At 40.3% G+C, this 13,012-nt stretch overlaps 1 protein-coding gene across 3 annotated transcripts in view; it reads right to left on the bottom strand.

Moving 5' to 3' along the window:
* Nucleotides 1-12,752, bottom strand: part of RASA1 (RAS p21 protein activator 1) — a 109,192-nt gene extending 96,440 nt beyond the window's left edge. Inside the window, exon 1 of one of the 3 annotated variants that reach the window (XM_089909101.1) lies at nt 11,707-12,752. In XM_089909101.1, the coding sequence (XP_089765227.1) occupies nt 11,707-12,224 (518 nt within the window). In that variant the 5' untranslated portion in view covers nt 12,225-12,752. The remainder of the gene's footprint in view (nt 1-11,706) is intronic. The other 2 variants (XM_089909099.1, XM_089909100.1) reach the window with 2 other exon arrangements.
* Nucleotides 12,753-13,012: the final 260 nt, after the last annotated feature.

Below are 13,012 nucleotides of genomic sequence, written 5' to 3'. Positions count from 1 at the left end.
AACAAGACAAAGATATCACAAGAAAACTACAGACCAATATCTCTCATGAACTTAGACACAAACATTCTCAACACATCAAAAACCTGAGTTTCAGCAATTCTTGAAAAACATTATACACCATAACCTACTGAGATTTATTCCAGCTATGCAAGGCTGGTTCAACATTAAAAAAATCAGTAAGCTACCATCTCAACATGTTATGGAAAAAATCATATGATCATATAAATTGACCCAGAAAAAAGAATTTGAAAAGATCCAGCACCCATTCATGGTAAAAACTCACAGTAAACTAGGAAGAGAGGTGATCAACCTCAACTTGATAAAGAGTATCTATCCACTCTCCCCCCAAAACAGCTACTGTTAACATCATATTTAATGGCAAAACACATTTAAATGTTTTCCACCTAAGACAAGGAACAAAGCAAGGATGTCTGCTCTCACCACTCTCATTCAATATAGTACTAGAAATTCTAGCCACTGCAATATGACAAAAAAAAAAAGTCATACAGATCAGAAAGAAAGAAAAAAACAGCCCCTATTTGCAGTTGACATGATTGTCTATGTAGAAAATCCCAAGGAATCTGTAAAAAGTCTCTTAAAACTAAAAGATAAGTTTAACAAGGTCACAGGATATAAGACCAACATACAAAAATCAATCAGCATTTCTATATACTAACAAGAAACATGTGGAAACTTAAAAACATAATAACATTTACAAAACCGCTCCAAATAAAACAAAACCAAAAAAAAAGTACAAATTAAACAATAGGCATACAGGATTGATATACTAAAAATTACAAAATGCTGATTAAAGCAATCAAAGAACTAAATAAATGGAAACATACCATGTCAATATAGTGAAGATGTCAGTTCTCCCAAAACTGATCTATAGGTTTAATGCAATTCCTATGAAAATTTCAACAAAGTTTTTGTAGACATGGACAAGCTTGTTCTAAAATTTATACATAAAGACATGTCTTAGAATAGCTAAAAACATATTGAAAAGAGAATCACTCTACCCAATATTAAGGCTTACTACGTAGCTACGGTTATCAAGAGTGTGATATCAGCAAATGGAGACATACAGACCAACAGAATACAATAAAGAACGCAGAAGTAAACTCACACATATATGCCCAATTAATTTTTTATCAAAGTGCAAAAGCAATTCAATGGAAGAAAGATATTTGCCTTTCCAACAAATGGTGTTAGAGTAATCATATATTCCTGGGCAAAAATATGAACCTCAATCTAAACCATACCTTTTATAAAAAAGAAATCAAAATGGATCATGGACTTAACTGTAAAACATAAAAATACAAAACTTTTGGAAACAATCATAGGAGAAAATCTTTGTGATCCAGGCTAGGCAAAGAGTTCTTAGACTTGCCTCTAAAAGCACAACCTACAGAAGAAAATATTAATAACTTAAGCTTCATAAAAATTAAAAACTTTTGCTCTGTGAAAGACCCTGTTAAAAGGAGAAAAAGACAAGCTACAGAATAGAAGAAAATATTTGCAAACCACATTATCAGACAGAGGACTAATATTTAGAATACATAAAGAACTCTTAAAACTCAATAATAAACAAACAATCCTACTGGAAAATGGGCAAAAGAGATGAACAGACATTTCACCCAAGAGGATATACAGATAGCAAATTAGCACATAAAAAGTTTCAATATCATCAATCATTAGGAAAAATGCATATCAAAACCACAATGAGATATCACTAGGCATCTAGTGATCACTAGGCAATGAGAATTGCTAAAATAAAAAATGGTTAGTAGTGAGGACATAGGGAATCAGGATCACTCATGAATTGTTAGTGAGAATGTAAAAGGATACAGCTATTCCAGAAAATAGATCGGCAGTTTCTTATAAAACTCAATATGCAATTACTACACGATCCAGCAGTTGCGCTCTTGGACATTTATCTGACAGAAATGAAAACTTATGTTCACACAAAAACATAAACACAAAGGTTCATAGCAGCTTTTTTTCATAATAGCTAAAACTGGAAATTACCCAAATGTTCTCTGATGAGTGAATAATTAAACAAACTGTAGTATATCCATACCATGGAATACTACTCAGCAACGAAAAGGCACAAAGTATTGATACAAGCAACAACTTGAATAAATCTTGAGGGAATTGTGTTCAGTGACAAATGCTATTCCAAAAGGTTACATGCTGTATGAACTATTTATAATAGCCAGGACATGGAAGCAACCTAAGTCTCCATCGACAGATGAATGGATAAAGAAGATGTGGCACATATATACAATGGAATATTACTCAGCCATAAAAAGAAACGAAATTGAATTATTTGTAGTGAGGTAGATGGACGTAGAGACTGTCATACAGAGTGAAGTCAGTCACAAAAAGAAAAACAAATACTGTATGCTAACACATATATATATGGAATCTAAAAAAAAATGGTTCTGAAGCACCTAGGGGCAGGACAGGAATAAAGACGCAGACGTAGAGAATGGATTTGACACGGGGAGGGGGAAGGGTAAGCTGGGATGAAGTGAGAAAGTGGCATGGACATATATATACTACCAAATGTAAAATAGATAGCCAGTGGGAAGCAGCTGCATAGCACAGGGAGATCAGCTCAGTGCTGTGTGACCACCTAGAGGGGTGGGATAGGGAGGATGGGAGGGAGACGCAACAGGGAGGGGATATGGGGATATATGTATACGTATAGCTGATTCACTTTGTTATACAGCAGCAACTAACACAGCAATGTAAAGCAATTATACTCCAGTAAAGACGTTGACCAAAAAAAAAAGGTTACCAGCTGTATGAGTCCATTTATATAGTCTTTTGGAAATGACAAAATGAAGAACAGATTAGTGGTTGCCAGGGGTTAAAGATGGAGAAAGGTGGGTTTAGTTATAAAAGGACAACACAAGGGATCCTGGGAGTAATGAAATTGTTCTGTATCTTTACTGTGGTGATGATTATACAAATCTACCCATGTGATAAAACTGCATAGATTTAAATAAACACCACACACACATACACACACACACACACACACACACATAGTGTATGTAGAACTGGTGAAATCTGAATAAATGAACTATATCAATGAAATTGACTCCTAGTTGTGATATCACGAGCTATTGCCATATATCTGGAAAAATAGGTGAAGGAAACATCTCTGTATTATTTCTTACAACTAAATATGAATCTACAATTATCTCAAAATAAGTTTAATTGGAAAATCTGAGAGATAAGTCAATATTTAGGTAGATAGACATGGATGGAAGAGAGGTATGGTTCTACTATTATACAAGTATCTTAACTGTGAACCCAGTGTAGTGGGCTATACCTACAAAGAAGACTTAAAAGAATTGAGAGGGATATCTCTAGGTCTTTCCCTTCGCTAGAGACAGATACATAAAAGAGAAGAATCTTAAAAGTAACACTGAATGTTACAACAATGAACACAGAGTGAATACAGAAAATCTCCTGGAGTAATGTCTCACCCACAGGCTTTCTACAGCTACCACCCACAGTCGTGTGTAGGATCTTTTCACACTATAATAATCAGACATGCATTTAAATGCTTTCCAACTTTCAACACAAGTATAGCCAAAAGAGGAGATGTTAAGTCACGAACTCATGAAGAATGAAGCTAAAGTATAAGGAAAGGTTTTCTTTCCTACAGTGAAAAATAGGAAATAAAAGCATGAAGACCCTGTTTCTCAAGTAGTAAATGAGCATTTAATCTGCTCCAAATCCTCCAAAGCCATCTTTAAAGATGCAGGTTTATGCAGTGTATCAGTCAGCTCAGGATATCATAACAAAATTCCATATACTAGATGGCTTAAACAACAGAAATGTATTTTCTCACAGTTCTGGAGGCTGAGTCCAAGATTAACGTGCCAACAGAGTTGGTTTCTAAGTGAAGCATCTCTCCTTGGCTTATATATAGATAGCCACCTTCTCACTGTGAACTCATATGGCCTTTTCTCTGTTCACATGTGCTCCCATTTGTCTCCTCCTCTTCATATGAGAACACCAGTCCTATAGAATTATGGATCCACCTTTATGACTTCATTTAACCTTAATTACCACCTTAAAGGTCCTAACTCCATACACCGTCACACTGGGGGTTAGGGCTTCAATCTATGAATTTTGGAGGGATATAATTCAGTCCAACACCCCATGACTAGCCAGTCCTGGAGTATATTAAGTTTTGTATGGGTGCACGTATATGTGTGTGTATTATATGCACTGGAATGGAACAAGTAAAGTATTTGCATGAGAATTCCAGTTCTACCAGTTTTCTCAACAAAAAAAAAATGTGGATAATATCTATTCTCACTGTATAGTTATGAGAATTAAATGAGATAACCTATGTAAACTGCCTAGAATATAGTAAATGATTACTCAGTAATGGGCCTCTGCCTTTCCACTTCCTCCCCCCGCAAAAATTAATTAAATATTACTCAAATCGAAACATATCTAAAAAATCATGGGAACTGGATTCTGTCCCAGATCCACCTAGCTCTTTGACCTTAAGCAAGTCACTCTACCAGAGTCTGCTTCTGCAATGGTCAATGAAAGAGTTTCCTCGTTTACTAAAATACTATGTATCTATGCATATCACTCTCCTGATTACACAGTAGTCTTCTCTTATCCTCAGGGGATACATTCCAAGACTCCCAGGCATGCCTGAAACCTCAAATTAGTACCGAATCCCATACATACTCTATTTTTCCCATATATAGATACCTATTTATAAATTAGGCACAGTAAGAGATTAACAACAATAACATTTATTATATGTTCTATAATAAAATAGAACAATTATAACGATATACTGTAATAAACATTACATGAATGTAGTCTCTCTCAAAATATCTTTCTGTAAAATGTAACGCCTTTTCCATCTCAACTAAGCACTATCACACACTGTGGTCATAACTTTTGCAGTTTGAGGTGCAACAGCAAAACTATCATGAATTTCTTTTTCCTTCACAATTTCACAGATAGAAGATTCGTTCTTACTGTAGATCTTAGTAATCTCCGCATATGATTTTTTTTCATCCCCTATTAAGTAGGAAACTTTCACCTTTTCACTTAAAGTAAGCACTTTACAGCTTCTCTGGAATATCCGAATTGCCAACATCACTACTCTTGCGCTTTGGGGCCATTATTAAGTAAAATAAGGCTTACTTGAACACAAGCACTGTGATAGTGCAACAGTCAATCTGACGACCACGGTGATGGCAGGATACGTTGGACAAAGGTATGGTTCATGCCTGGGCGGGATGGAGCAGGATTTCATCACACTACTCTGAAAGGTGTACAATTCTTAAAACTCATGAATTGCTTATTTCTGGAATTTTCCGCTTAATATTTTTTGTTTGTTTGTTTTTTTGTGGTGCGCGGGCCTCTCACTGTTGTGGCCTCTCCCATTGCGGAGCACAGGTTCCGGACGCGCAGGCTCAGAGGCCGTGGCTCACGGGCCTAGCCACTCCGCGGCATGTGGGATCTTCCCGGACCGGGGCACGAACCCGTGTCCCCTGCATCGGCAGGCGGACTCTCAACCACTGCGCCACCAGGGAAGCCCCGCTTAATATTTTTGAGCCATGGTCAACCAAGAGCAACTGAAATCGTGGAAAGTGAAGCCGTGGATAAGGGGGAACTACTATAACATCAAATACTGATGCTACAAAAGCTAATTAAACTTGCTATAAAGCTTTAGTAAAAGAGAATTACAGTATAAAATTTCAAAATCACTTTCATACACTCTCATTCTTTCAACTCTTCCAAAACTATCCTCTAATTTGAAAAATTAGTACAATGTGTCCGTAGATTAATTTTATCATCTTATTTCTATATCATTAATGCCTTATTGTCCAGCTACATTGTACTTTCTTTTATATTTCTTTCTGTCCCCCGCAATGTTCATTGTTTTACTCACAAAATCATGTAATCACTGGAACACCTAAAAGCATACTCCAAATCCCATTGAGATGTGATTAGACATATGGAGAAGTTATCCATACATTTTACCTGATAACAACTATTTTTTATTTAGCCCACAACTGAAATGTACTGCAGGTGATTTCAAGATAACACACCTACCATACATACATTGGCATATTCAAACAATGAGCCATAACCAACATCCATATTCAGTATCTTTGGTTTAAAATTAAGATAATGGTGGTCAGAAGCAAAATATATTGTGGGGATATTTGGACCATTCGATGAAAGACAATTTACCATGTAGACCCTAAGGGAAAAACTTCAAAGTACTTGCCGTTTCTCCCACGCTCTCCCTAACCACTAGTATTCTAATATTATCTAATATTTACTTGTAAATGAATAATACATGCAGTAGGCAGTTACTCTGATGTCCCCAAGAAATCTCACCTTCTAATATTGGTGCCCTTTTATAGCCCACTCCCACACTAAATCTAGACTGACTCACGTGATTAGCATTTGCCATTGGAACGTTAGCAAACATGAAGAACAGAGAGGCTTAATACGTGTTGGCAGGTGAGGCCTGTCCTCTGGGAATGCTCCCTCATGGAACCCATCTGCCATGCTGTGGAGAAGTTCAAGCTAATGAAATGGAGAAGTTGGGGTGGGGGGAGACATGGACACAGATACACACATACACACACAGATGCCCAGCTATCCACCAGCTGTTCCAGCCATCCCAGCTGAGGTACCAGACTTATGAGTTAAAAAGATACCTTGGACATTATAGCCAACAGGTGACACATGGAGCAGTCCCCAACAAGCCCTGCCCAAATTTTAGAATCAAGAGCAAATAAATGTTTCAGCAACTAAGTTTTGGAGTGAAGCAATAGGCAACTACAACAACACATGCAAACCAATTAGAACAGTTCCTGTTAGGTAGTAAGCAACCAAGAAATGTCATCAGTCATACCTGACAATAATCGCTCTAAGTTCCATCACCTGCCCCCACCGAGGTACTGTTTGGAGTATTTGAGCTGCTCTTAAAGGCATTCTCTCATTTCCCTAATGGCTAGTAAAGAGATAGGGAGCAAAGCAACCAAAAGACCTCTTTATTTTCCCCTTCTTCTTCCTAATTTACCCGTCAGGTTTTTTTGTTGCTGTTGTTTTGGCTTTTGGGTCTTTTTTTTTGGCTCTGTCAATAATGTTTGCCTGGTTTCCCTAGAGTGGCTAATCAATGATCCAGACCAATTCAAGCCTTTGGTAGTGCTGTGTATTCTCAGTTAACTGTAGGCACCCCCTTCAACCTACCCCAGACCACAGGTAAATAATTAAGAGTTCAATAGGAGCTTCCCTAGTGGCGCAGTGATTGAGAGTCCGCCTGCCAATGCACAGGACACGGGTTCATGCCCCGGTCCGGGAAAATCCCACATGCCGCGGAGCAGCTGGGCCCGTGAGCCATGGCCGCTGAGCCTGCACGTGCAGAGCCTGTGCTCCGCAACGGGAGAGGCCACAACAGTGAGAGGCCCACGTACCGCAAAAAAAAAAAAAAAAAAAAAGAGTTCAGTAGGACAGACTCCTCACTAAAGGTCAAAAGTTTATACTCATTAATTTGTAATTCTTTTCTACCTGACAGAATCTTTAGGCAAAGGGCATAGGAACCAATTACCTCTTGTTCAGAATAAATTAAGCAGCATTGAAAACATACCTGCTACTTTTCCTCTAAGACTTTACTGATTCTAATTATATAAATATCTTATTCTTTTAACCCCCATGACCCTTTGCTCATACTTCACTCATGATATTTATCTTAAGCTAGCCTGAATGACAGTAATTGGTAACTTAACTTTCTACTAGAGAGACATTAAGAAAAGGGGTATCTTACTCATTGTTGTATCCCTTAAATTAAGCTCCTACTACATTGCTCTACTACTCATAGCAAAAATATCTGGTCCTGGTCAGAAACCACTTTGTCCATAACTAATCTCTTCAATTCTCACCCCCATTTTTATTAAGAAATAATGACTCAGCCAGAGTTACAATGCAATCAGTGACAAAGTTAATGAATGCTACATGTCTTAGTACTAACATTTAACAATTATTTGACTTAAGAATGATTTTATTTTTGTAGAAACAGTAAGATGATTCTTAAGGAAAAGAAAGGTATTATTTACATTCCTTATTTCTTTTTTCTTCAACTTTCAGGCTTGAGAAAGCCTGCGTTTTAGGTCCAAGGTAAGATCTAGTTAAGCCAGATGCCAGGCAAATAACATCAAAGGCAAAGCAGGCCTGGTAGTAACCACAGTTAACTGTAGAGCTCAGAATTCACCTAAATGGGGCAATCACTACTCAGCTCTAGAAATCTATTCTCAAGCAGGAACAGCAACCAGGTAGAGCCAACTCCTCTGATTTCTCAAGTGATGCTAGAAATCGAGACTTCTTAAACATGAAGTTTTCCTATTTTTAAATGGTGGCAAGTAATCACTAAATGCTCCAAATACACTACGAGCAAGCAATATATATCTGTCAGTTGGATTCAGCCCAAGAGCCTCCCGCTACTGCAGGCTCATAGTTAAAAATCTCTGTACATAATTGATGGTAGACTAAGGGAACTTCTCCTTTCCTATCACCCCTCACCCCTGGGGAAAAGAGAAAGAAATAACAAGGACCACGAAAAGCAGCTACATAACAATACAGGGAGTACCTGTATTGAAAAAAAACTTTTTCAGCAGTTTTAGATACAAAACCTTTTATAGCATAAAAATATATGGGGAGAATGTTTTTTCTTTTTAAAATTTTTTCCTCAAAATTTGCACCAAAAAAAAAGAATATTCAAATACATGTAATAGTTATAATTATACAAACTTTTCTGGCCTTAACCCAACTAATGAAAATGCTCAGTAATAAACATGAGACTAATGATTCACCATGCACACAGAAAAGCAAGGTACAAAATACTAATAGTGTTATTATATTTGCACTGGTCTATCTACATATTGTCACTTGACTCTTGTGACCAACAGCACTGAACCAGCTGGACACATGGTTGAACTCCATGATCAGGGAACCCTGGTCTATCTAACAAGCCCACTGTGGACGCGATCCTATGACCTGAACCTCCTTAATATCATGCTATCAATAACTAAGGTGACCAGTCACTAGTAATCATATATTAGTCCAAAAGCATTTCTTCAATACTTTTATGAAAGATTTGACATTATTTAACAAAGTCGTTAAGGCTTTTCCTTTTATTTAAAAATAGGAATTTATAGAAAACACTTGAATTCCATCTCTAAACCTGCTTAGCCTGCTAGAAGCCTTTATGAATTTAAAATAAAATTTTTGATATAATCAATCATAGTAGACAGACCTTCGGAGTTCAAAACATTCTCTCAAATAGTTATTAGTAAGGGAGTTCCTATAGCAATAGAATTAGTAGGCAATTTAATGACAGTAAAATAATATATTATTATTTGGGGAGACTACTAATTTATTGAACACTTACTATGTGCCAGGGACTGTGCTGAATATGTTCAGGGGGTTCTCATTAACCTTAAAAACGACCATATGGGGCTCCCCTGGTGGCGCAGTGGTTGAGAGTCTGCCTGCCAATGCAGGGGACACGGGTTCGTGCCCCGGTCCGGGAAGATCCCACATGCCGCAGAGCGGCTAGGCCCATGAGCCATAGCCGCTGAGCCTGTGCTCTGCAACGGGAGAGGCCACAACAGTGAGAGGCCCGTGTACCGCCAAAAAAAAAAAAAAAAAAAAAAAAAACACACGACCATATGAGGGAGACACCATTATTGTCCCCATTTTACAGATGGGGAAACTGACCTTTCCAAGATCACACAGCTAGTTAGTAGCAGAGTCAGGATTCCAACCCAAATCTTGTCTAACTTCAGAATTTGCACGCTTAACCACTACACTGTATTGCCTCCAGTGACTTTGGGTTGATATCTAAGATAAGAAAAGAGGGAAATTTGTACTTCTCAGTGGCAAATTTAAAAAACATACTAGAAATGGAGGATACCTTTTAGAACAGGTACAATTCTCATATACACAGTCACACAAATAATATTTTTATTCCCAAAAACAAACAATGATGAAAATCTCAAATGGACTTCTCAGAAACATAATTTTTCTTATATACTCACTCATGTTTATTATTAAAAATTTAATGGGAACACTATGTGTTTTCTGCTCAATTCTTCTGTGAAGCTAAAATTGCTCTACAAAATAAATTCTACCTTTAAAAATATTTAAAACTGCAATATACTAAATATGCCTAATTCAATTTAGTTAATAACTGGCATAAGCCTATATTCTTTCATAATGAAAAGTTGCACTTTATCGTAACCACAGGAACCTTAATACTTAAGTGATTTTTTCAAGAAGGCTTGAAGGTGTGTAAACAGTGCAGTATATTTTAAATTTTTAATACTCTCAGAACACCTTCAGAAAAGTCTGCAATATACAGATGTGAAATGATAAGTTGGTATGAAATCAGACCAAAAAATTGAACTCACAATGAATAATATAAAAGGAATACAACACCCCTATACCATGGCTGACCTAAGTAAGACTAACTTTACTTTTCCATCAAAAGATGTAGCCTTAAGTCAAAAATGTCCTAATTCGTTAAGTCGTTTTTAATTCTTCCAAAGAAGATTATCAAAAAAACAAACGAAAACAAAACCCACGAAAAAACAAAAAAACCTGCAATTGTCTAGAGTGATTGTCAACACAGAAACCAAATCTTTCTTCTTCTGATACTCACCAAGGTTGTCAACATTCTAAAGGAAAATTAAGACAGATATGAGGGATCTATAAAGCAAGTTTTACCTACTATTACCTCTTCCCATCAACATTTTCCTCTCATCAAGGTCCAGCTTTATAAATACATACCTAAGTTCACTTATGAAGAGAACAAGGGGGAGGTACTATATATAGAAAAGTCATTTGTCATATATATTCCGCAGTAGACTGGCAAAATTAATTTTCAAATAGAATACTGTATTTGCCACCAACAAAGTGTTGAAGGGAAGCACACTATTAATTTTGTTTTGCTCCAATATTGTGTTTAGAAAGCTTCAACTTATAGAAGAATTACACTAATATTAATAAATGGGAATTCTACGGCACAAGTTACAAATATTGTTGGAGTATGAGCCCTTAACCACACCTGTAATTAACAGAACTCCTTTCCTTTCTCGCTGACCCACGTTTTCAAAAGTGATCCAAAGACTTCTCTGCATCGCAATGATTTCAACAGGCAGAAGCTGGGATTTGCAGTGCAACAAAAACAAAGCATTCTGACCAATGCATGTTTCGAATGATATTAACACAATACTCATTTAAATGCTTGTATTCCAAGCTTCTCACTAGTCATCTAGCTTCAACAGGGAACACAACCAGGTTAACATAGACTACGACTGCCTTGGTAGCTGCAAGCTCAGCTGAATCCCAGGACGCCACCTCAATTTGCAAGGGGCAGAACCATATCCGGTTCTCACTGGATACACATTTTCCCATGCTTCCCATCTTTAAAACTTTAGATCTTCCCAGAGGAGCAATAGATATACCAAGCCGCCAGGGAGTGTGCCTGTAGGGAAGATGAGTGATCAAATTAAATCCCTATGCACAGAACCATAAGCTTCAAAACTTTTCACAACGAGTAACAGCTGAAAGAACGAGGCATGTTTTCCCACTTCTTTCCAGGAGTCAGCTTCCCCCAAAACACCGGTCTTGACTTACTGGTTAGTTGGCGGAGCGGTCAGCGGGATGGCCACCTCTTCCTCCTCGTATTCTGGTCCATCCAGAGAGTCACCTTCGTCCGCTGTTCCCAGGCCCGCGCCCAAAGGGGGCAGCTGAGGAGGAGGCGGCAAAGGAGGGAATCCGCCGCCTGCCCCGAAGGTCTCAGCAGGCAACGAAGTGGTCCCCTTGGTGAAAGCCATCTCCCCGCCAGGTCCGGCGGCGGCAGCACCAGCCACGCCAGCAGCAGCACCTCCCCCTGACAGTCCGGCTCCCCCCAGTGCCCCCGCCACAGACCCGGGTCCCAGGAACCCTGACCCCAAAGCGACTCCGCCACCCAGAGTCCCGGCCACTCCAGCCTCCGCCAGCCCAGGAAAGGGGGCGGCTGCCACAGACAGGGCGGCGGGTATCTTCACCCGACACACTGCCGGATAGGCACTGGAGCCCGCGGCCCCGCCGCCTCCGGCTGCCCCGGCGGTGACCGGGCCGCCCTCCTCACTGCCGGCCTCGGCCGCCATCATGTTGAAGCCCGCTCTACTCTGCCCTACCCTGCCCGCCCGGGAGCCCCGGGGGCCACCAGGCCCGGGCTCCGAGCCGCCCCACCCAGGCGCGTCCCCTCTTCAGCTCCCCAGGCGGAGGAAACAACAACAAAAGGAGAGAGCCCGCCGCCGCGCCCCCTCTTCGGGCCACAGCCCAGGCTCGGGAGCTACCCGGGTTACGGGAAGAGAAGTGGGCAAAAAACCCAACGCCTGCACAAACGCCGCCCAAATCTTCACCTTACACACCCACACTCACGCACACACACATGCACAGAAGCGAAAAACTTCCTGGCTGCACTCAAGAGGAAGGGAAGCACAGGGGAAGCGGCTGGGGCGGCTGCTGCTCCTTCAGCCACCGCCACGGCCCCCGCCGCCACCGCTTCTTCACCACCCCAGTTCCGGCCACCCCCACCGCAGCCACCGCCGGTGCCGCTGCTGGGGCTGGGGCCACTGCAGCCGCTTCATCCTCCACGGGGCTGAGACGCGAGGGGTGGGGAGAAAAGAGGAAGGGGGGCGGGGGTAGTGGGAAAACTGACTGAACTGCTCGCAACCTGGAGCGCTCAGTGAAATCGACGACAGAGAAAGGAAGGCGGGGCACGGGAGGAGGAGCAGAGGGAAGGAAGGGCGGGGAAGGAGGAGGGAGAGAGCAGCTTCTGCGCAGGCGCCTTCCCGGCGCGGTGGTTGGGGGGCTGGGCCTGGAGAAGGAAAAGGAAGAGTCGGGAGGGAAGGAAGCGGCGGGGACGCGCGGTGCGCGGCCGCGCTCGCTGTCC

The sequence above is a fragment of the Delphinapterus leucas genome, chromosome 3 (assembly GCF_059928025.1).
Source record: "Delphinapterus leucas isolate spDelLeu-1000000601 "Yukka" chromosome 3, BTC_Dleu_Yukka2, whole genome shotgun sequence".
NCBI lineage: Eukaryota > Metazoa > Chordata > Mammalia > Artiodactyla > Monodontidae > Delphinapterus > Delphinapterus leucas.
Note: the sequence above shows the minus strand (reverse complement) of the source record. Positions and strands in the feature narration are given on the sequence as shown.